The 24,930-nt window shown below is 49.0% G+C and overlaps 1 protein-coding gene across 1 annotated transcript; it reads left to right on the top strand.

Annotated features, from left to right (window-relative positions):
* The first annotated feature begins 9,546 nt into the window (after positions 1 to 9,546).
* On the top strand, positions 9,547 to 24,930 carry Cd8b (CD8b molecule). Its single transcript, XM_032906343.1, has 6 exons — positions 9,547 to 9,640; positions 12,689 to 13,045; positions 15,500 to 15,586; positions 20,028 to 20,117; positions 21,634 to 21,670; positions 24,296 to 24,930. Exons 1-6 carry the CDS (start codon positions 9,598 to 9,600, stop codon positions 24,306 to 24,308), a joined length of 627 nt encoding a protein of 208 aa, XP_032762234.1. The 5' UTR covers positions 9,547 to 9,597; the 3' UTR covers positions 24,309 to 24,930.

The raw sequence follows: 24,930 nt of genomic DNA on the forward strand, positions 1-24,930 counted from the left end.
CCTTCCTGCTGGTATATTCTAGTCCTAGGGGTTGTGAGGTTCTTGGAACAAGCTGGAATAGACACACACCTTGAACAGTGTGCTGTACCCTTTGTAGCCGAGTAACTCTAATTAATGTTTTAAAGTTAAGCGGGGATCTGTAAAACTTAAAGATGTTGCTGTTACTCTGGATCTGTGGGTGCTACATAGTGATGGGCAGTGTTCTGTGACTTGCTGCTTTTGAATCACAGAACGAATCAGAATTACATAGTAAGAGGACAGACAATACAACCGAGCCAGAGTGGCACACATCTAGGATCCTGGCACTTGGGATGTGCAGGCAGGAAGATCAGAAGTTCAAGGTCATCCTCTTCATGGAGGTCTTTGCCAGCTGGGGCCATATTAAATGCTGTCTTGAAAATCCAACACCACCTCACCTTCTGCCACCACCGCCACACTCAAAACCAGTAAAATTCGACCTGAAGTCAAGACCTGAGCAGGACACTGGCTTAGGTTGGCTCTGGACTGGGTCCCACTCACAGAGTGTGAGACAGTGAAGGTCGCAAGTCAAGGGCAAGGTTCCCTTTCAGAAAGGTAAATCTGGTTCGTATGCACATGAACTGAGATGAAGAAGAGGCCGATGCTGAATTCCCTTGAGGTTTCTGTGATAATCCAGGTGCTGGAGAAATGATGGGGAAGTGAGGTGAAGCCATGGACTGTGATGTAGCCCAGAGCTCGCCCCAAATTCAGGAAATCCCGGCTGCAATCCCTCTCACTGAAAAACAAGGCATGGTGGCTCAGCCTGTAATCGCAGAATCTAGGAGGTTGGGGCAAGAACGTAAGGAGTTCAAGGTCATCCTCAGCTATATTGAGTTTCAGGCCAACCTGGGGTAAGTGGCATCTTGTCTCAAAAAACAAAACAAACAAATACACCCCAGATTTTGAAAGGTAATAGTACTGGCTCCAGTCTACCTCAGATGGTGAGCCAACCCAAAAAGGGCCAAGTGAATGAGGAAGAGAATTGAACCATGGCCCGGGGTCCTTTCAGCAGAGGCTGCTGGTTCACTGCAGCAGACTGCTTCAGAGTAGCTGCGGGCACAGAAACCGATCAGACCAGTGGCAGCTCAGAAACAACCTGCCAGGAGCATTTAGAAACTGTGCTCCCTCCTGTCCCTCCCTCCTCCCTCCCCTCCCCCTCCTGTCCCTCCCTCCCCCTGTCCCCTCCCCTCCCCCTCCCTCCCTCCCCTTCCTCCTGTCCCTCCTCCTCCCTCCCCTCCTGTCCCTGCCCTCCTGCCCTCCCCTCCTGTCCCCTCCCTCCCTCCCCCTCCCTCCCCTCCCTCCCCCTCCCCCCTCCCTCCCCCTCCCCTCCCTTCCTCCTGTCCCTCCTCCTCCCTCCTGTCCCTCCCCTCCCCTCCCTCCTGTCCCTCCCCTCCCTCCCTCCTTCCCTCCCCTTCCCCCTGTCCCCCCCCTCCCTCCTGTCCCTCCCCTCCCCCTCCCCCTCCCCTGTCCCTCCCTCCTCCCTCCCCTCCCTCCTGTCCCTCCCTCCCCTCCCTCCTGTCCCTCCCCTCCCTCCCCTTCCTGTCCCTCCCTCCCCCCCCCCTTCCCTCCCTCCCCTCCCTCCCTCCCCTCCCCTCCCCTCCTGTCCCTCCCCTCCCCCTCCCTGTCCCTCCCCCTCCCTCCCTCCTGTCCTCCCCTCCCTCCCCCTGTCCCTCCTCCCCTCCCTCCTGTCCCTCCCCTCCCCTCCCCTCCTGTCCCTCCCTCCCCTCCCTCCCGTCCCTCCCTCCCCTTCCCTGTCCCTCCCCTCCCTCCCCCTCCCTCCCTGTCCCTCCCCCCTCCCCTCCCTCCTGTCCCTCCCCTCCCCTCCCTCCTGTCCCTCCCTCCCCTCCCCCCTCCCCCTCCCTCCTGTCCCTCCCCCCTCCCCTCCCTCCTGTCCCTCCTCCTCCTGTCCCTCCCCTCCCGTCCCTCCCTCCTCCCTCCCCCTCCCCTCCCTTCCTCCTGTCCCCCCTCCTCCCTCCCCTCCTGTCCCTCCCCCTCCCCCTCCTGTCCCTCCCCCTCCCCTCCCTCCTGTCCCTCCCTCCCCTCCCTCCTGTCCCTCCCCCTCCCTTCCTCCTGTCCCTCTCCTCCCCTCCCTCCTGTCCCTCCCCTCCCCTCCCTCCCGTCCTGCCCCCCCCATCCCCGCTCTCCCTCCCCTCCCCCCCCCCCTGTCCCTGCACCTCTGCCCTCCCTCCCGTCCCTGCACCTCTGCCCTCCCTCCCGTTCTTTCTCCTCTCACGCTGAGTATCTCTTGTATGTTCTTTATGGTTTTCAGTTGGAACTATTTGCCATTTCTCCATGAATTTGAGACTTTGGAGCCATGATGGCCATGCCCATATCCGCAATCCTAATCCCTTTAGGACTTCACTCAGTAAGAGATTTTTTTTCTTTTTCTGTTCTCTACTCAGACTGATGGCACACTTGGCAGACATGCTTCTGTTTTACAGGTCAAATCACAATTCTATATCCCCAAGGAAGGTACCTACAGCAACGTGTGTGTGTGTGTGTGTGTGTGTGTGTGTGTGTGTGTGTGTGTGTGTGTGGTTGTTGGTTTGCTTGTTTGTTTTTGGAACAGGGCATGTATCCTGGCTGGCCTGGAATTCTGCCTGCTGGCACGTACCACACGCCAGGCAGATGTCCACAGAGGCCAGAGGGCTTCAGATTCCTTGGAGCTGGAGTTATAGGCATGGGCTGCCTGTTGTGGGTGCTGGGAACCAAACCCTATCCTCTGCAGGGTGGTAAGTACTCACTAAGGACTGCTCACCTCTCCAGTAGCCGCTATGCTGTTCTCTGTCTCTCTGTCTGTCTCTCTGTCTCCCTCTCTGTCTCTGTGTCTTCCTCTGTCTCTCCCTCTCTGCCTCCTCTGTCTCTTTCTCTGTCTCTGTCTCCATCTCCCTCTCTGTCTCTCCCTGTATCTGTTCTGTGTCTCTGTCTCCTTCGGTCTCTGTGTCCCTCTCTGTCTCTTTCTCTATCTCTGTCTCTGTCTCTGTCTCTGACTCTGTAGTCCTGGTTCTTCTGGAACTTTCCTCATCTTGCCTCAGGCCTTCACCCCCACCTCCTCTGAGTTTCATTTCTCTTAACGGTAACAGTGGTCTCATTAACCCTTTACATGAAGACATTTACTCTATCTTTCATTTTCCCTTGGTGGTGGCATTTACAACTTTTTCCAAGGGACTAGAAAAAAACAACCTAGATTGTTTTTTCTTTAATTTGGTTTAGACCTGACTGTGAGATTTCCAAGTGGCACATGAACACCAACCCGGTAAGCTTCCCCTGTGACACGGTCCCAGTGTTCTCTGAGAGGCCGAGATGAAATCAGGTGGATATTTTCTGCTCGAAGTATTTTAGTAACTGTTTGTTTTGGTGTGGGACTTGAACCCAGGGCCTTGCTGGAGTGCATGCTCCTTCACTGAACAACATCCTCAGCACTGTATGTTTATACACATCTTTTCAACCACTAGTCATTCCTTCCCGAGCTATTTCAAGAGTTCCTGCTGGTGCCCACCACAGCTGACTTGGGTCGCATGGCCCAGAGCAGGCCCAACCTCATCAGACCAGCAGCACCGTTTACCAAACTCCTGTAGCTTCATTTTGTTTGGTTTTAAAACAGGGTCTCAGGAAGCCTAGGCTGGCCTCTAACTCGGTTGTAAAGGGGTGTAGCAGAGAGGGCCTTGAACTCCTCATCCTTTTCCTTCTACCTTCCAAGACTCGCAGGTTTGGTCCACCATCCATCAATTAAAATGTTTTACTGAGTGTGGAGTCACACATCTTCAATCCCAGCACTTGGGAGGTAGAAGCCGAGGCGAGCAAATCTCTGTGAATTTCAGGCCAGCCTGGTGTACATAGTGAATTCTGGGATAGCCAAAGCTACGTAGAGAGATCCTGTCTCAAAACAAACAAAACAAAACAAAAACAATAACACAACAACGATAATAATAGTGTTTTACTTGCTTTTTTTTAAACAATTCTTTGTGATGGATGACACGTTTGCTGTCTTGAATACTTGTTTGTTTTTTAAGCAATTCTTTATGAGACGTGTTTACCGTCTCGAAACAAAACCCACAAGTAAGCTCTTTTATAGCCACTCATGCAGCAAAGCTGGGCAGGAGAATTTTCTCTAGTGGGAGGACACCCAGGGGTGTGGGAGGACACCCAGGGGTAAAAGCCAAGACCCTACTTCAGAATAACAGCAGCAGAATTGATAAGTCAAGGAGTATTTCACACAGTCATCTCTCTGACACAATAGCCATCAATAAGGTCCCTGGATGCTCAGATGGACTTGTGCTGAGCAAATGCTGACTGCAGACAAACCAGAGCACACGCAAAGACCACCAATTTGGGAGAACATAGGAACAAGGGTGGCTTTTTAAAACATTTAAGGGAGAAAGATGCACCTTAGTTGAGATGCAATACAGAAGTCCGTTCAGTTAAGTATAAATGATGACTGAACCTCCAGATGTATGCTTCAGGGTCACAGGAAAGGCTCACGCCATACACCTGACTTTTTTAACCCATAGCTTACCTAGTCAATATGACAGTCTGAGTTCTCAGTGTCCTTCCGAACTGCTCCCATAAGCAAGTGACACCGCCAAGCATGTGTTGCCACCCAGAAAGACGGTGCTGAGCAGGGGATGACTACTTGAGCCCATGAGTATAAGGCTAGTGCGAGTGACCATAGGCTGCTGAGATGGCTCAGCACGTAAAGGCACCTGCTCCAAGCCCAGAGGAGTGAGTTCAAGCCTCAGGACTCACACGTTGGAAAGAGAAAACTCCTAAAAGTTGTCCTCTGACCCCCACAGTATACATTCCCCACCTCCCAAAAAGAATATATATATATATATATATATATATATATATATATATATATATATAGTAATAAGAAAAAGAATAGTGAAATGCTGTCTGATGGTGAGGGGTCAGGGGTCAGGGGTCAGGGAGAACGAATAGAATACCTTCCATTGTGGTTACTGACTCAGCTGTTCAGCCAGCATGTCAGTATAAAAAGCATTCTGAGGCCTGAGGACAAGTAACAAGACCAAAGCTAACAGGACCCTCTGCTATCTCAAGTGTGCCAGATCCTGGCCACGTATCCAGAGAATTGGTTTCCCTTTCTTCTCATGTTCCCAGCAAGACTTCTGTATTTTTTTTTTGTTTGTTTGGTTGGTTTGGTTTCGTTGTGGAATTTCGTGCTTGTCTTATTTTGAGCACCCTTGCAGTTTGGTGGGGTCCACAGGATTTAGGTCTTGGTCTCTAGGGCTCTCCCAACCATGCACTGTGAAGTCATCTCCTGGCTTCACTTCGCACAAAGACTCCTGGAGCCATGAGCTGAATGTGGGGATTCACAAGACAGAAAGATCATGGGCCCATGAAGACCAAATGGAGCACAGATTCCCTAGCCTGGCACACCGCTTTCAAATGACACCAAATGTCTCAGTGGCTTTGTATTGACTTAAATCACCAATATTTAGAGGGTGATTTATCACAAGAGTGAGAGTTTCCAACAGAGGCACTCAGGAATTCCCTTTCTGTGGTTTTAACCCCCTGACAAAACAGTTACTTTTAACTCACGAACTGAGAGAGCCGCTTCTTTGGCAGGCTTGGTGTTCTAGTGTCACTTATGTGACTGTGATAAAAGCACTTTGATCAGAAGCAACCCAAGGGAGAAAAGGGTTTATATCACTTTAAAGTCTATCGTTCGGGGGAAGTTGAGGCAGAATCTCAAAGCAGCGAGTTACATAACAGTCAAGAACAAAAAGTAATAAATGCAGAAATCTTTGCCTGCTCTTGCTACTTTCTCTAGTTTTACATGCTTCTGGGCCTAGGGAATTGTCCAGCCCACAGTGGCCTACCTGAGCCTTCCTCCATCAATCAACCGTCAAGACAGACCTCCACAGACATGCCCACAGGCCAACCTGATCTCCATAATTCCTCAGTCGAAGCCCTTCTGAGGTGGTTCTAGGCCATGTCTAGTTGACGGTTAAACTAACCAGCACAGCCGGGTGTCCGTGAGGGAGTGAGCACACATGGGTGGTCATACTGATGAGATGAGGCCATTATAATGACATGCCGACTAAACTGATTTGAGAGAATTCTATACAAGTAGCAAGTAGTGAGTGAGTAGGACCAAGAAAGCCATGTACATAGCACAGATGTTCCCCTAAAAGAAGTAGAATGTGTTTTCTAAATCACAGCCATTTTAAACAGCCACACAACATACCAATGGCCAATGAGCCATAAGATGAGGCTTGACATCTTTAATTGGTAACAAAATGCAAACCAAGCCCCTGATGAGATAGCCCTTCACAAACACTAGGCTGGATACGAAGCCAAAACTCACAAGTGATTGGCGCCAGCAGGGGTGGGGACACCGGAGCTATTTTCCACCGTTGGTGCTCTTGGAAATCAGAGTTACCTTTATGGAAAACAGTTCCCAAACAGATGGACCAAAGGACCCAGACTTTTCACTCCTGTGCTGGGCACAGGACTCCCGGCACTTGGACACTTCCGTCTTTTTAAATTGTAGGTCACAACCCCAGGAATGACCATGTAACTGAATGTGAGGGTTGCACAAAATTTGGCTGTGATAAAAGGTTTCAGAATGTGCACACATACCCCCTCCCCCAAATCAAGTGTCTGATGAATCCAGAGTGAACTTACACGGCGTCACCTGGCTCTGAACACTCATTCAGTGTGGGTCTTGGCCCTGCACATGCCACCATGCCACAGAACATTAGCAACTGAAGTCAGACTTGAGACAAGTTCATGTTGTGAATTGTGTGTTTGTATTAGACGTACTAAACTCTCTGCTTTGCAGGAGCACCATGGTTTAATTACAGAAACAAGAACTTTCCGTGTTTCCCATCATCCCTTACCGTGCAAATATTGAATTAGTGTATTTTACACTTTACTGTGTGTTAGAGGTTTTTGTCTTGTTTTTTTAATTTGTTTGTTTTGTTTTTTCCCCCAACAGGGTTTCTCTGTGTAGCCCTGGCTGTCCTAGAACTCACTCTGTAGATGAGTCTGGCCTCAAATTCAGACATCGGCCTCCTGAGTGCTGGGCTTAAAGGTGTGCACCACCAGTGCCCTGCTAGAGTGTTTGATTTTTATAACTGATGTTTGAGTTACTGACCTGTGTTTCATCTAAAACAAAGCAAACAAAATCCACGATGAGGTGACTCAGTGGTTAAGAGCCCTTGCTACTCTTACAGAGCATGGTGGGTTCAGTTTCCAGCACCTACATAGCAGCTCACAACTATCTGTAACTGCAGTGCCAAGAGATCCAACACTCTTTGACTGCCACAGATTCCAGACATGTATGTGATACACATGCACACATGCAGGCAAAACACTCACACACATAAAATAAAATGAGCACACCTTTTTAAATGTTTTAAATTATTAAGTAGATTTAGGCTTGCGATTAGGCCAACACTTTCTGAACTATCCTGGACACACCTCTGCTGTTTGTGCTATGTTTATAGAAAGTGGCTCTCTCTGCCTTGACAATTATAAAATCAAAATGGCGCTCAACTCTGATGTTCTGTGTTCTGAAGAATCAAAAAATATTTGGGCCAAATTTAATTCTTCATGTAGAAACAAACCAGCACAACCATTCTTTAGTATGAGCTTTTACTTTAATCATTAATAAATGGTAACATTATATATGTAGCAAAAATTGCTTTAAAATAATTCTATTGGGATCTGGAGAGACAGTTCAAGGGTTAAGAGTGCTCACTGCTCTTCCAAAGGAGCAGAGTTAGGTCCCGACTCTTGTGTCAGGTGACTCATAACGTATCAAAACTCCGGCACCAGCATATTTGATGCAGTCTTCTGGCCCACAAACACACAAAAATATGGTCTTTTTAAAAAGTAGAATAAAACAGATTTGTTTGTTAGTTACCAGTAAATGATTGTTTTGTATAGGTGTTCCATAGACCTATACCTGGGAACATGGAAAATTTGGGGGGTAGAAAGGGGTCACAAGCAGAAAAGGGTAAAGAAGTCCTAGATAGGTAGAAGCAGGAAGATCAGGAGTTGAGAGTCATCCTGGGCCTGAAACCCCTGCTCCAAAACTGAAAGAGGCTGTTTACTAAGGACATATGTTGAACAGTTCCATTTGTGAGGAGGAAGTACATTCAACAGAAAGAACAGTTACCAGCTTCTGGCCCAGCGGCAGACTGGGAGCAGGCATACCATCCATTCCTCAGCAAACATACTGTGTCCTCTCACATGGTCCACTTTGTCATCTGTGCATTTTACCTTGATTTTAAGAACAGCTCCCGTGTGGTTTTCCTAGGGCTATCTACCCTGTGTACCTCTGGGCCTTGGCAGGTTCTCCTGGGCACAAAGGTAAGAGGCCTGTATGGTGGGGGCCAGCGGGACAATCGGAGGGCAGAGCTCAGAACCATTTCCTCCTTCCTTTCCAGAATCTTTGAACTCCTGCCTCAGCTCCTGCCCCTGTCACCAAGAACTAGCTGGCGGGTGTGGAGTGGAAAGAATAACACCAGTGTCACCCCATCCACTCTTCTGAGACTCAAGCTCGCAGTGTGCATGGCTCCAGGGCCGGCTTGGCTGTTGCTGGCACTTGTTGGCACACTCGGAATCTTCTGTGCTGTATCTCCCCACAGTCCTTCCCAGCCTCCCTCTTCCCGAAGAGATCACCAAGGATCCAGTTTCCTTGGACAGCCACTCTTTCAACTCACCTCTGCCAACCTCCACAGGTCTTTCTGTTCCTCACGGTTCTTGATGGGGCTTTGATCTCAAAACTGATAAAGAAGGCCCAGGGCATACAGCACTGTAAGGCAGGGCAGGGCAGGGCAGGGGAGACACACAGACACCCCAGTCCATAGGGCTCTAGGATTGACTTTGCCTCCCTTTCAGGCAAGGTCTCTGTAGCACTCTCCATCTTCCCTCTCTCCCTCCTTTCTCTCTGTGTTGCTTAACTTTCCTTCCTCCCTCACAGAGGGGTCACCGTCACTCAGGGCCAGCCAAACTCTGGCACTAGGAGGTTCTCCACAACTGCTCTCCTTGCTGAACCACACACATGTAAAGCCTCAGTTTCCTGCCACCATGTGCTGTATCTCCCCGCCACAGTGGACTGTGTCCTCGAACCAAGATGAGCCCCTCCTCCAGCTGCTCAGAAAGAACTAATGCGAAGAAGTGTCTGAATTGGGGCCGAGCTTCACAAAGCTGTGAGACCTGGAGTATGCTGACCTCTGTGACTCAGTTGTTCCAAAGAATCAGGGTTCTGCCCTGAGCCCTCCCCAGGGGCAAGAGGCATCACACAGGTGCAACATCTTGGCATGACTGAGAACTGAGATCTATCACTTCCTCATCAGAAAACAGAGTCCTGGTGGGCTCTTTGAAAAAAAAAAAGTCAAAGCTTTTGATGCTGTGGAGGATGAGGATGAAGGCTGTGGGGCGCGCACACTCGAACACACACACACACACACACACCACGACTCCGCCCCTGCCCTGGTGGCACCACCCTCTTAGCTCACTTACCCCACCCGCCCAAGCTGGCTCCTAACCCACCTTTCTGTTGACGGAGGCCTGAGGAGAACAGGTGTCTCAAAGAGCGCCAAGATGCGGCCATGGCTCTGGCTGCTCTTCAGTGTGAAGCTAGCAGGTAAGACCCAGAGCGGGGCTACCCCAGATCTGCACCAGAGCAGGGAACTTGGACCTGGTGGTCTCGGCAACCGGAGGAATCGACAGGAGCTGGGCTTCGGGAAGAGGGGAGGCTGGTAGGCAGAGACACAGCGTGAAAAGGAGATTCTTCCTCATTACCCAGAGAGGTCTGAGACGCCTGGGCAGAAGTCGCCTCTGTCCCACAGCCTGAACTAAAAGGCAAGGAAGGAAAAAACAGAAGGAAGGAAAGAGAAGAGAGAGAGATCCAAAACTGAAGGGGAAATGTTGTTGTTCAGGGTGCCCACAGGGATGTGTCCCATGAAGTTCCCAGAGGCCCGATCTGGCTTAGGCCAGGGTCTGTAGACATACTCTAATTACTTCCGGGGAAGTGCTTCTGATAAATCAGACAACTAGGGCAGGGTACTCACTATGACCCCCTGGCTCTCCAGGGTCCTCTGCAGCATGGCACCCCCAAGAAGCGGCACTGCAGATGGGCTGTTGGAGCTGGCACAGAGGTGTGGCCTAAAGATTGTCATTGTGATCAACCCAGAGACCTTGCTTTTTAGAGGAAGGCTCTTCCAAGATCCACTGGTCTGGTACCAGCTAAAGCCCCAAACTGATTATACTACTGAGGAAGACAGGGCATGCCAGTCCCTGCCTCTGATCAGGTTAGCTCAACTGGTCAAAACTGGAAATGAAACAAGGCTATAACGAGCTACCTCTGATCATTCTAGAAATACCAGGTTCCTCTGAAAATGGAATCCTGGGCTACCAAGCAGATCAAATGAGACCGTATATGACCTAAAGCCTGGCTGTGCATATCCCCTGGGCTTTTTGGAAAGGCTCCTGCCATCTGTGTATTTGTGGGCCCACTCTGTATGCAGGTCTCAATTCGGAGGCTCAGAGTTCGTTCATCCAAGTCCTATGACCCCGGTTCGAGTGCAAGTCCACTTCACACAAACTATGGGACCTTGGATAGCTTTCCCTTGAGCTCTGTTTGTCTCTCCCTATAGGATTCAGTGAGGACTAAATCAGACAGCACACACTGTGCCTGACACACTGCAGTATGGGCATCATCACTTCATATTAACTTCCCCAAAGAGGCCAGGAACCCAAAACAATAAAAATGGCTGCCACGGCACAGAAATGGTGGCCTGACACTCAGGGAAGGGAGATGGAGCACTTCAGCTACAAGGGAGTGGTCACTCTTTCCATGCTTGTAGAGACTCGGAGTGGTTTGAAGATAGATTTGGGATTAGTTCATCACATCAATCCCAGGGAAGGCCGTGACGGTGTCAGAAGGCCTGAGACACAATTATAGGCAGGGATCTGTGCCATTAATGCCAAGCAGCTGACTGCCCTGGGCTCACACATCCTCTGGCCTCTGCTTAGCCGTGCCTGTTCTTGGCATAATATCTTGGCCATGATCTATAGGGTGACCCCCCCCATTGCAAACCAAAGGAAAAAAAGTCTTTCTAGATCAAACGTGTTTGTTGACAACCTTATGGTCTTAGATGTGAAAGAAACTTGGTCTGATCCTCCTTGAGACTTCTCTCATTGCCTAGAATGTTCCCTGAGACTGTTAGACTTTCAAGTAGAATTTACCTGTGTGAGGGCTCACATAGGTACCTCCAGTGTCTGCATATGGTTACCTGTGTGAGTGCTTTACTGTTTACATCTGACTTCACTTCTCTTTTTCTCCCCTGAAATTCACTAAGTAGCCCAGGCTGGTGTCTCAAGTGTTAGGATTCTAAGTGTGCACCACCATGTCTGCCTTCCTTTCTTTTCTTTCCAACCGTAAACAGCAAGCAGGACAACAGTGACAAGTCAAGCTGCCCTTCTTTCATAGGAGACCATGAACTTGGTGACTTCTGAGGTTCCACAGCTGCTACAGGGCAAAGGCTGTGTGCATGGCCATATCTGCAACCCTTCTGCCTGCCCAGTCTTCCCGTCTAAGACAAAATGAACTTCCAAGCTTCTGTAATAACCGCCCTGCCCCGAGGTGGGAGAAGTCAGTAACGGACCCATTGCAGGACTGAGGGGTAACAGCTCCCAGGGTGAGCTCCTTTTCCCTGTCCAGAAATCTCAGATTATCTAAACCACACTGTGCCTGACTCCAAGCTCCTCTCCCAGATGGCCCTGGCTCTTTTTCAGCTGCTTCAAGCTGCTGAAGGCCTGTCTACACAGGCTCACAGCTAGGTGAGGTGGGCAACTAGCTTTGGCTTTCAAGTTTGGCTCTTTGGATTTGAATTCAGTGAGACTCAAAATGAGATCGCTTCATGCTGGTGTCTTTCTCATCCGTGTAAGGAGGATAAAAATCCTGAGCCAGTCTGAGACTTTCGCCAGGATAGCTTATGCCAAGGGTCACGCATCGAAGCCATGGTAAATAAAGGCACACTCAGAACTGCCTGCCTTGCAGTCAGTGTTTGTGAGTTCTAGGTGCTCTGAGTGCTGTTAATACACTGACTCTTCGGCCAGGCAGATCCTGTTTGCCCATGACAACAAACTCATTGTGATTCTGAGCGCCCCCCCACCACTGTGCTAGGGGTTGAACTCAGGGGTCAGACTTGGTAGTAAACACCTATACCTGCTGAACTACCTCACAAGCCCTCCTCTCTCTACTCTTCCTTCTTTCTGTCCCTCATTCCTTCTGTCCCTCCTTCCTTTCTTAAGAATTACTTTTTTTTAACTTTTTAAAGATGTATTTATTTTATGTGCTCTTCTGCATGAATACCTATCTACATGCCGGAAGAGGGCACGTGATCATATCATAAATGGTTGTGAGCCACCATGTGATTGCTGGGAACTGGACTCAGGACGTCTGGAAGAGTGGTCAGTGCTCTTAAACCACTGAGCCATCTCTCCACTTTTTTTCTCACCTCTTTTTTTTTTTTTTTTATTAAAGATAAGTTCTCTTGTAGTCCAGGCTGGCCTTGAACTCACTAGGTAACCAAACTTGAAGTTTGGATCCTGTACTTCCACCCACAGTGTGTGCTAAGGGTGCGTGTGGATAGCCGCAGCCTGGTTTATCTCTTCTGGTTTCTTGTAGCTCTCTGGGGCAGCTCTGCCCTCCTTCAGACCCCTGCATCCCTGCTGGTTCAAACCAACCAAACGGCAAAAATGTCCTGTGAGGCTAAAACCTTCCCTAAAGGAACAACCATCTACTGGCTGAGAGAGCTCCAGGATTCCAACAAGAACAAGCACTTTGAGTTCCTGGCGTCCGGGACTTCAACCAAAGGAATTAAATATGGTGAAAGGGTGAAGAAGAATGTGACTCTGTCTTTCAATTCAACCCTGCCCTTTCTCAAGATCACGGATGTGAAACCAGAGGACAGTGGCTTCTACTTCTGCGCGATGGTTGGGAGTCCCATGGTAGTCTTTGGGACAGGGACAAAGCTGACTGTGGGTAAGAATGTTCTCAAGGTTGTGAATGAGCACACACACACACACACACACACACACACACACGTGCACACTTACATACACACATGCTTGCACACACACAAGCACACATACTCCTACACTGGGCATTGGAGCTGTCCACTCTCAGTGAGCCTCACTCTGCAGCCATGACAAATCACACCACTGCTAAGACTAATAGAAAAGCTACATTGAGAGTTACCCAGGCCAAACACCTCTGAGGGTTGCACGCAGCTGGGTCCCTTCATAATTCCATCCACCGAGCAGGTGGTATATTTGTTCTCCACTTTGGATAGGAGTCAGATGAGATAAAAACAGGTAGGCCAGTCAAAGGTGGATGCTTCTGTTTTTGATGGAGACAAAAACAGCAGGCTCAGGACCCTGACTACATACAGACTCTCACTGTCTGAGCACACGCTCAGAGTGTTCCTGAGGTAGCAGAAAAGCAGTTGTCCTCGGCATTCTTCGTGGGGTTCAATGGCTCAAATCCACACTTGGGGCTTCAAAGAGCAAAGAAACTGGACCCCAGGTCTAGTTTGGTTCTCAATCCCTTCCCCTCCCAGAGCCTCAGTTTCCATATCTGTACAAGGGTGCCGCTGCCTCACCTCTACTTCTAGGAAACTGCAGTTTCATGACATACAAGATCATATGCAGAAGTACACTGCAAACCTTAGACACAATTTTCCATTTTCCAAGAGGCATCTAATTAGGAAGAAATAAATGCATTTTATTGAACACAACTTATCATTAACAGCATTAGTATTTCAACAGGTGACCTACTTTCCCATACATGGCATTTGATACATGTTTTATGCATGCGGCATATCTGTGTTCAGACTAGCCGTACTGGAGGGTGAGGATTCCTCTCTTGGGGTGGAGAGGGCTCGCCATAGATTCTCTCAGGCCAGTGGTTGGCTACAGTTCGTTCTTCAACTCAACCCAGGACTTGGCCTCTCATCATCTTGCTTCACACTCACCTGGGTGCTGAAATTCACTAGCACCCCAGTCACCCCCAGAAGTTGGGCCCCTCGGCCTAAGGAGGTACAGAGACAGCTGGGGATAGTGCCAGAGTTATAAAAACACAGCAGTGACACCAGAAACAGAGCAAGGTCTCCATGGCCTCTCTAGTCTCTGGTCTCTTCGGGGTGGGGTGGGGATTGGGTAAAGTAAGGCTGGGCAGAAGCATGAAACATGGGCTTTGAGTTTGTTTTTTGTTTGTTGGTTGGTTGGTTTGGTTTGGTTTTGCTTTTGTTTCTGTGAGCCCCGTGCGTGCCTTCCTAGTGCTTCAGGGTCTGAGACAGGTGGATGGTAATGTTCCATCTCTACCTATCCTGGTATCCATGTTTCCAAGTCCTGTGTACTGTGTACTGTCCAGTAGCCCAGGAACAGCAGTGTCTTCCCAAAGTTCCTTCTTGGATGCAATCTCCCCAGTGACAGATTCCCAGAGCCCGAGCCTACCGGCCTGGTTGAAGAGTCCTAGTGTCTCGTGGTCTACCTGCTCAGTGCATCAATCCCACTGTCCTGTCCTTCCTCTCTCCCACCCCCTCAGTGTGAGACACTGGATCAAAACTGAGGAGAGGATGGGCCATCCAGGAAGAGGAGAAGGGCCTGGAACACAGCACTCAATCCATCTCTCTCAACCGCCGTTGTTCATGTAGGAGGGCACAACCAGGGGCTTGCTCTGTTGGCTTAGGGGTTGCAAAGGAAGCTGAGATTGGCCATGCCAAAGGACCAAAGGGTCCTTCCACTTTGTTTTGTTTTGTCTTTTGAGACTGGGTCTTTCTACATAGCCCTGGCTGTCCTGGAACTGTGATCAGGCAAGCCTTCTCAGACTCAGGGATCCTCCAGTCTCTGTCTCCTGAGTGTTGAGATTAAAGGGTGTGCCACACACTGGGCTAGAATAAGAACAGCAACCCAAGGTCTTCTGCCAATCGTAGTCATGCCTAAGTATACTTCACTAGGCACACTGCTCTCTTAATTCTCACAACGAAGAAGTCATTTTTTTTTTTGAGACAGGGTTTCTCATGTAGCCCTGGCTGTCCTAGAACTCACTGTGTAGACCAGGCTGGCCTCAAACTTGGATATCCACCTGCCTTTGCCTCCTAAGTGCTTAAATTAAAGGTATGTACCACTACTGCCTGGCCGAAGTCATCTTCTTTATGGCAAAGAGGAAGCTAAGGGACAGACAACTTTCCTGGGGCTGCATAGTTTGTTAATGATGGGCAAGGCTCTGCTTGGGACACTGGGCTCATCCTCACCCATAGGTTCTCCATTCATCTGAGAAACTAGATATGAATTCTGTGCTCTGCCATGACCTGAAATCCTGTGGTAGCCAAGGCAACAATCACAAGGGCATCACTGCCCGGAAGAAAGGCACACAGTCTGCCTGTAAGTCCTGCTGCTTACCTGACTAACATATGGGTCTTGTTTCTTTCTATAGTTGATGTCCTTCCTACAACTGCTCCAACCAAAAAGACTACACTGAAGAAGAAACAATGTCCAACCCCACACACAAAGACCCAGAAAGGTGAGTTTTCCTTTGTTGCACTCGCATTTAAAAAAGCAGCTTCCCACTTTCCCTTCCTCCCTCCTCCTTCCTCCTTCTTTCCTTCCTTCCTTCCTTGAACAAACACTTACCAAGTCTTGGCTCTGAGGCCTATTGCTCTAGCTCCAAACTGGTGTCAGCAAAAGATACCCTGTGTCTGACGGCAACTCACAGTCTAGTGAGGCCACACTCACAAATCATTATAGAGTGAGACCTTAAGGAAAACACATCTAGCACACAGGTGCTCACAGCAACACGATTCATCATAGCCAGAAAAGTGCTCACAACCCAGATGTTCCGCAACGAGACAGGACGCAGGTGCACAAGGGCACGTGTAGAGTGAAGTTCTGGAGTTACGAGATGGCTCGGCTGGTAGCTGCACTCGCTGACAAGCCTGATTGTGTTCAGTCCCTGTGACCTACATGGTACAAGGCGACAACTGGCTCCTGCAAGTTGTCCCCTGACTTCCACATGTGTGCCCCAGCACTAAATGCCCATACCGTGCACTCGATCAATCGATAAATGTAAGTTTTTAAAAAAAGAGTGGGTGTGGGAGTCCAGGCCTATACTCCGAACATTCAAGAAGCTTCCGCAAAACCACAAGTCCGAGGTCAGCCTGAGCTGCACAGAGAAAGCCTGATTGTAAAAAGAAAGAGAGTCCAGATGGGGTGGCACACATTTGCAATGCCAGCACTCATAGGTAGAAGCAAGAGGATCAGGAATTCCTCAACTATATATCACATCTGAAGCTAGCCTGGGCTATGTAAGATCCTGTCTCAAATGTCACCCCCCAAAAATGAAATACTGACACGTGTTTAAGTTAGGATGAATCTTGAAAATGCACAGCGAAGGGTCAGTTACAAAAACAAGCAAACAAAACACATTTGAGACAGGTAGGGTAGCCCACATCTTTAATCCTGGCACTCAGAGGCAAAGAGGTAGGCAAATCTCTGTGAGTTCAAGGCCAGCCTAGTCTAAGTTCCAGGCTAGCCAGAGCTACATAGTGAGCCTTGTCTTGATACAGTGAAGATGCTGTGTGGCTCCATAGATGTGAAACGTCCCTGGTTCTTAAAGTCACAGAGACAGAAATAGATGAAGGGCTGCCTGAAGGGAAGGCATCAGAGATAACGCAAAAGTCTTAACCAGTACAGACGTTTGGTTTTTCTGGGACTCTCAGGATGTCCCAGAGTGAGAGGTGTGATGGTTTCACACCTCTGAGAAGACGCTAAAGCCCTCTGAGTGTCTGCTTTAAGTTGTCCTGGAGGCATGGTTTTCCATGTAGATGTAGGCTGGCTGGAGCTGTTTCACACAGGCTGATCTCCAATTCACAGACAATCTTTCTGCCTTAGGCTCACAGGTTCTGGGATCAGAGGCGCATACAGCCTGCTCAGAATTACACACTTGAGGCAGGTGGAGATCAGGTTTGCAGATCATATCACAATCACGCGGTCACCAACTTCCAGTCCAGAGGACCAGTCCTTCACTCTTTCCCAGTTTCGGATTCTAACAGAGCACCTCGCACAAAGGGTGGGATCCCAACACGCTAGGGGGTGAAGCTAAGGGGCGAACACCCGGCATCTAAGCTGGAGCAGGCGGTGTGTGCTTCCTTCGAAGCCACAGCTCAAATGTATTTCTGGAAAAATACTGACTTCAACCCCCCAAAGTTACTGCTGAGAAACAGAAAGTTCCATCTGCCACGACAACAAGTCACAGGACCATCCCATGACTGCTGGGGGCAGTTGACTCGCTTTGCTGCAACAAACGAACGCCCCAGCGGCGGTGTTCCCTGTAGGGTCTTGGAGCCTGAAGGGCACTGCCTCCTGGGGTCACTGTGGACAGAAAATTGAAACCCAGCCAGGTTTGGTGCCTCACACCTGTAATCCCAGGACCTGGAAGGGTGAGACAAGAGGTCAGAAGTTCAAGATCCTCCTCAGCTACAATGCGGGTTTGAAGCCAGCCTGGGCTACATGAGACCCTGTCTCAAACAAAGCAAAACCCTAACCAAAAAAGAAAACCCAGAGCCACGAGCAGAAAGGCGAAGTATTGCTAGATACGAAGGAGAAGACAGAGTGACTTCATTTATAACATATTATGCCCTGAAAACTTTATTAGAAGAACCGAGAGTTGGGCAACAAATATAAAAAGCAAACCCCACAAAATACAGTCCCTGTTGGCCTAGCTTTTCAGAAGGCTGAGGCAGGGGGATCACTTGAGCTTATAAGTTTGAGAGCAGTCTGTACAACGTAGTGAAATACTGTTTCAAAAATAAATAAGCCAGGCATGGTGGTTCTTGTATGTAATCTCAGCACTCAAGAGGCTGAGGCAGGAGGATCAGTATACGTGTGAGGCTAGCCTGGACTACACAGTAAGTTCTAGGCCTCACTGAGCTGCAGAATGAGACCCTGTCTATAAGTGAATTTTAAAAAGAAACACATACATATATGGGAAGAGAGGACAAAAAAGAAGATTGAGAGGGAGGGAAGAAGAGAGAGGGAGAGAGGGAGAGGATGGGGGGAGAGAGAGAGAGAGAAAGAGAGAGAGAGAGAGAGAGAGAGAGAGGCTTTTATTTAGAGATGCAACAATCGGTTGGAATAAATAACCATTTTCCTCCAACCACAACAGCATCTCTGGCTTCCATTTCTCTCCAAAGAAGCTTCATTTACCCTGCCCCTCCTCCTCTGGTGAGGACCCTGCCCCTCTGTTGCCAGCCACCACCTTGAAAACGTGGACATACAGCTTGCATGCCGTCAGCTCTGTAAAGTGCCTCCATGATCTAGTCTCCATCCACACTGTATCCCCAACCCAGGCCTCAGTTTCTCAGAGCTATGCAGTGAGAGGGAACAGTAAAACAGCCCCTTGCCTTCCGTCCTCAAAAGCCGAAGCATTCAGCTGGCGCTGCCCTTAGCGTGTCATGCACACCTAGCCCATACTCACCTCCTCCCTCACATGTGGAGGGCTTCCTAGACTTCTTAACCTGGAGCCAAACCCTCAACTCCATTCTTTCACCCAGGAGGCTTGGCTCTGCACCTCAGCCCCGAGGGGAGATCAACTATAGGGCTGATCTGAGGCCAGAGAGTTTAGGAGAAGGATCTAGGACATTAAGAACACAAGCCCTGCAGCTTAAATAGCTTGCAAGGATCAGACAAGTGAACAGATCTCTGACTCACAGAAGCGCAATCACGTAAGTGGCTTATGTAAGCAGACAGGTTGAAGCCCACCCAGAATCAGGATTGAAATAAAATCAATTGTCTCCCTCTCTCTCCCATGAAGGCACACAGGACTGGCAGAATCTAATGCACCATTAACCTGGGCCCGTCAGTAGGATGCACCTTGGAGTGGGATACATAGAGGAAGGCATCCCACAGTCCACTACAACCCAAACAGACATCTGTGGTTTAGTAGTTCCCATTTTCAGCTTCTACCTCAGGAAGGCACCTACACAGAAACAAGCCAGAATGTTCTTTGAGAGGCTGTTTATAAAAGTAACACATAGGAAGCAGCTAAGATTCCCACTGGTGGCTAAATTCCGGAGTATCCATAGGGCTCCCTGTGCTTCTGATGGGGAAAGATGAGCTGGCCTGACTAAAGCACGCGGGGTGGGGGTGGGGGGTTCATTTACGGAAATGGAGACAGTATAATCCACTGTACTGAAAAGGAGGAAACCAAGAGGTCGACGGAGTAGCTCAGTTGGTAGAGTGCTTGCCTACCATGCACACAGCAAGCCTGGGTTCAACCCCTAACCCTGTATAAATGGGATGTGAGAACTTCTGGGGTCACCAGCTCCAGGTTTAGTGAGAGATGTTGTCTCAAGAGGATGAGGTAGAAATCGATTGAGCAGGACACCTGTCATGCCCCTCTGGTCACCATACCCACACACATGTGCACACACACCATGTGCACACTCACATACACATATGTGAACAATGAAAACGGGGTTTTCAGATGCTAAGGGGAAGGATGCCAGTTATCAATGTTGGTCTGTGAGCATTCTAGCCCTGTGTAAAATACAGTGAAAATATTGCTGTATATTAAAAAATAAAGTTTTTTTAATGAATAGTAAAATCTTATTACTAGGCACGATATGGGTCTACTTCCTTCGAAACAGCTCCCAAGTTTTATTAGCATTTTAGAAGTACAGATGCAACATGGCATTTTCTACATAAAATTACCTCAGTGGTTAAAGTGAACTTTAAAGTGAACCTTAAGTAAGGTTAAAATGCAACCCGGGGGCCTGCCTCCTGGGACGGGAGTCGCACAGAACTCTGTGGGTTCCAGGCCAGCCAGGGCTGCAAAATGAAGACTGCATAGTAAAACCAGGTGTCAAAAAACAAACAAGCCAGTCAGTGACTCTCTGGGAGGATGGGCTGCTCCTTGCTGTGTCTCAGTCGGTGTTGAATGTGTGTGTCATGTGTGTCTTTTTCAGGCTTGACATGTGGCCTCATTACCCTCAGCCTGCTGGTGGCCTGCATCCTGGTTCTGCTGGTATCCCTCAGTGTGGCCATCCACTTTCACTGTGAGTTGATGCCTACGGGATATTGAAGGGCCCCCATTTTGCTACCTGAAGTGTGTACCTAGGAGCACTTCGTTCACTGATAGCAGAATAAGTAGTAAACTTACCCCCAACAAACCTTACGACTTGCAAGTGTCTCTTCCTGTTTTTGAAAGATTTGGGGAGCGTAGGGACTTGAACTCAGGACATGTTGGGTGCTCTCTACCACTGAGACACATAGCCTTGTCCCCACCCCAGGAGGCCAGGATTCCACCCGTGTTAGAAGGCAGATGAATGCTAGGTTAGAGTCCACTGAAGTCCACTGTTCTGTCCTGGAATGACTTTGATCTTGGCCTCAGAGGGTCTTAGCTGCCTTACCCGGGAGTAGAACATTGCCTACCTACCAGAGCTGCTATTGGTAATGTCCTCGGGGCCCATGTGCTAGGTATGGGGGCTCATGACAGTAGCTACGAAAGCCCGGTACCCTTCCCCAGTGACACTACAGGGAGAGACACATGGCTGCTGCCCTTAGCTCCTCTGTCACCCTGGCTCTGTAGTCATTGACCTCATAAAATGGACAGGAAAGCAGAGGAGAGGCCGGACTACCCTTGGACCTTCTGTTCTCCTCTGCCGCCTTGAGCACATCGTTTGTCCTCCCTGGGTATCTATAGGGAAGCAGGAAACATCAGGGACACCAACCACATCAGTGGCTCTTAACTTTTCCAGGTCGCAGATTCCTTTGAATTTCTGACAGCCGTGGGCCCCCACCCCAGAGAACAGCAGCTGAGAGCATGAATACTTTGGTCCGCTGTAATCCTCTGTAAACCCTGTTATAAGAACCCTAGTGGTCTAGCTGAGCCTGGAGCACATGCCTATAATCCCAGTACTTGGGAGGTAAAGGTAGAAGGATCAGGAGTTCAAGGCCAGCCTGGGCTACCTAAGACTCTGTTTCCAAAACCCATAAAAATGTTCTGATGAAGTAAACACAGCACACTTCTCCTTCTTCCCCGCATCCCGAAGGAGGGTGTATATGCACTGCTTTGGCTGCCCTCTAAGTTCTGTTGCTGCCTCCTGCAAATGCAATGACCTTTGTTTTGTGCTATTGAAATTTGAACCAGGCCTGGTGTCCCTCCACTGTGCTAGGCCCCCAGTCCCCAGGAAAGCTCATTTACAAACGGAGTAGAGGAGATGCAGTAAATCACTGGCACTAGCTACATGGCTTTCCGGCAAGCTATTTGACAACTCACCAGCTCCGTGGCTCAGTTTCACACGTGTAAGACGGATGGAGTGGAGTAGGGTCTCGTGGGACTCATGAAGGCTATTAAAACTGTGGAACGGATCACTAAATCCTTTAAACACTCCAAACCTACATAAGCAACAACAAAGGTGTGAAATGTGAAGAATCTGGGGACCGCCCTAGCACCGCAGAAGACGTTGCAGGTGTTGGCTAACCATGCTGCTCTCCTCTCGGGCTCTGAGGTTTGATGCTAGTGACCCACCAACCAGCGCTGACTTGCTTGTCTCTGCTCTGCTCTTCCAGGCATGCGGAGGAGAGCCCGGATTCGCTTCATGAAACAGTAAGTGCTGATCTCCCAAAAGTCACAAATGAGGGGCTGAGGGTTTGGATAACTTGGCAGAGTGTTTGCCTAGCAATCCCCAGCACCACATAAACCAAGTAGTGGCTACTCTGAGCACACCTTGAATCCCAAAACTTATCAGGAAGAAGCAGGTGATTTCTGTGTGTTTAAGGCTAGCCTGGTCTACAGAGTGAGTTCCAGGACAGCGAGGGCTGCACAGAGAAACCCTGACTTAAAAAAATGGAAGTTCTCCGCCATCCTCAGTTATATCAAAAGTACATGGCAGGCTCACTACAGATCCCCTCTCTCAAATAACCAACCCGCTACACAAATTTAAAAATGTATGAAAAAAGATTACTCTGTATCTGTCGGCCCTTAGCAAAATGCTTGCCCAAGGCAAAGGTTCCCCAACTTCAGGTCTAAGACCTCATCCCCAGGCTCAGGTAGTTCCTGGATTTGGTGTTGCTGCTTCAAGACTGGGTCTCTTATAGTCTACTCTGGTCTCAAACTCGCTATTTGCAAAGGCTAACCTTTAACTACTGATCCTCCTATCTCTACCTCCTGAGTGCTGGGACTATCTGTAGATACCACCATGCCTGGTGTGAGTGCTGAGATCCAATCCAGGGCTTGGTGCACACAGGGAGGAGGTGCTGCCATCTGGGCCCCAGCCCTTGGAGGTGATTTGTTTTCTTCAGCATAGATGTTTCTCATCATCTGCCTGCCATGTATATCAATTTGATCCTGAGAGTACACGCCCTACACACACACACACACACACACACACACACACACACACACACACACACACACACACACACACACACACACACACACCAGCGAGGGGTGTGAGGGAGGGAGGGAGAAGGAGGGAGGGACGGAGGGAGGGACAGAGGGAGAGAGGGAGAGACAGAGAGATGGGGGTGGGGGAATGTTTGAATAAAGGAAAGACCACGCCTCCAAATGGAAGAGGGCACTAGAGCCTTGTGCTCAAGGGAGGTCTAGATCTGACCAATAACTCAGGTCTAGATCTGAAATGGCGGCAAGCATCCTTACCCACAGAGCCATCCCGCTGGCTGTGCCGGCAGTGTTTTATGGGCAAATTGCAATTGTAGTTTGCCTCATGAGCAAGTTCTACTTTGTGGGTGGGAACTAGAAACCGCCTTCACCTAATAGACAATAACGATAACCTGAGAGTGTTTAAGATGAGACCTCCAGAGAGTCCTATGCAAAAGCTATTCTTTGTAGGCTTTTCTAGACGTCAGTCTAGAGATTTGTCCTGTGTCCTTTGATTGTCGTCTGTTCTCTAGTGACCCGACAATGCCAAATTTGAAGAAGCTAGGAGCTAGGTTGGGACCCTGAGATCTGGCAGCCAAGAGTTCTAAGGACCAGTGAGACAGAGAGAGGGAGAGTGCACAGTGTGTACTTGTGCGGAGATGGGGTGACACAAGGCTGCTTCCTGAGCCCTCCTTGCTTGGGGCAGCTCTGCCCACATCTATGGTCTGTTTTTACACTTACTTGAAAGATGTGGTAGCAAATATCTGTAATGTCAGCACTTGAGAAGTGAGGCAAGAAGACCAGAACTGCAAGATCATAGCCAAATAAGTATTATTATTGTTATTATTATTATTATTATTATTATTATTATTTAGCCAGGCTTAGTAGTGCATGCCTTTAATCCTGGCACTTGGGCGGCAGAAGCAGAGGCAGATGGCAGGCAGATCCCTGTGAGTTAGCCTGGTCTACATAGTGAGGAGATCCAGGGATATGTAAAAAGACCCTGTTTTTAAAACACCAAAAAGAAAGTAATTTGAACAAAAATGTATGTATATTTTTATGTGTGTTGTGTGTGTGGTGTGGTGTGGTGTGTGTGTGTGTGTGTGTGTGTGTGTGTGTGTGTAAGTGAGAGAGAGAGAGAGAGAGAGAGAGAGAGAGAGAGAGAGAGAGAGAGGAGTGAGTTTGGGACCAGATCTCAAAGGCAAGGACTTTAACCCCTGACCCTCTAGTATGCCTAGTTGGTTTGTAGCTTCGAAACCTTAAAAAAAGAAACTTTTAGTTTCGAGTTATGGTCCAGACATGGACACGGTAGTCCCTCGGATCAGCTCAGGCCCCACAGAGCAGTTGTTAGCAAACCCAAGGTGCAATCTGAGGCAGATATTGCCAACCTTCTCCTGTCGAAGAGCATCTTCCCGCCATGGCCCATCGCCTCCGGCCTCCTGGATGCACTTGTGATCGGGTCATCTTAGGGTGCTTCAGGAGGCAGTACCACTCAACGCTCATTTTCAAAACGTGTGCACTGTGAAGGGTAGAGTAACTAGCACTGGGTATTGAGCTCAGACCATCAGACTTGGGAGTAAAAGCACCTTTACGCCCTGAGCCATCCTACTGAGCCATATTGTGTGTGTGTGTTATTTTGTTATAGTTTGGTTTTCTTTGTTGTTGGTTTGGTTTCTTTTTTAATTTTAAGTTTTCAAATGATAGAAGTGGACCTTATAAACACCCTCGCATAAAGCTCTCAGCCCCAGACAGCAGGCTCTTCCCCCACCTGCCATTGCTCTTGCTTTAAGAAATATAGCAGAAGTGTCACGGGCTTGAAAATAAGTCTTACAACCTGCTGTCACTTCCCAGGTTTCACAAATGACCCACGCCCACGACACCGACAGCCTGCTACAAAGGACTCAATATAAAGCAAGACCTGGACCAACGAGAGACGACGCATTTAGCTCAAGCTGTCTGCCTGAACTGCTGCAAGTCCTGTGAATGGTCAGGCACGTTACCTGGAGTCTCACAGAGAAGGCCCCAGAATTCAGGCTCACTCACAGAGTGTGCTGGAGAACCAAGAACTCCCACCATGACACCCCTGTGGCTTTCGTACCCTTCTTGGACTGGACCTTGGATGGCAGCCTTGCAGCCACCATCTTTGTAAGTTGCTTGGTAGGGCAGCATGACTGGCTTTTTGGCGTCTCATGGGAGAGAGCTAGGTGGGCAGCCCTGCAGAAGTCTGCACATCCTCACACAGAGAGGCCACCTCATGAATGAGGTTTCCTGCAAACATCTTCTGGGCCCTTGGCAGCCATCTTGCTCTCTCAGGCCTTGCCGTGGTTTTGGGAAGCTGTTGGCTCAGAAGACAGACTTCTGCTTCATCTCCTAGTAGGAAATTTCCTAAGCTTCTTCTCCTTCGTGGCTTATATATTTCTTCCCTCACTCTCTGCCCTTTTTATGAAAATGTCTTGACTATAAAAATAAAGTCCTGTCTTAAAGGC

Source organism: Rattus rattus, chromosome 6 (genome assembly GCF_011064425.1).
Source record: "Rattus rattus isolate New Zealand chromosome 6, Rrattus_CSIRO_v1, whole genome shotgun sequence".
NCBI classification, from domain to species: Eukaryota; Metazoa; Chordata; class Mammalia; order Rodentia; family Muridae; genus Rattus; species Rattus rattus.

Excerpts from the sequence above, each read along its gene's own strand:
- Cd8b (XM_032906343.1), top strand. The coding sequence starts at position 9,598 with ATGCGGCCATGGCTCTGGCTGCTCTTCAGTGTGAAGCTAGCAG. Across the intron at positions 13,046-15,499 it reads AGGGACAAAGCTGACTGTGG|TTGATGTCCTTCCTACAACT; the intron begins GTAAGAATGTTC and ends TTCTTTCTATAG. Across the intron at positions 15,587-20,027 it reads ACACACAAAGACCCAGAAAG|GCTTGACATGTGGCCTCATT; the intron begins GTGAGTTTTCCT and ends TGTCTTTTTCAG.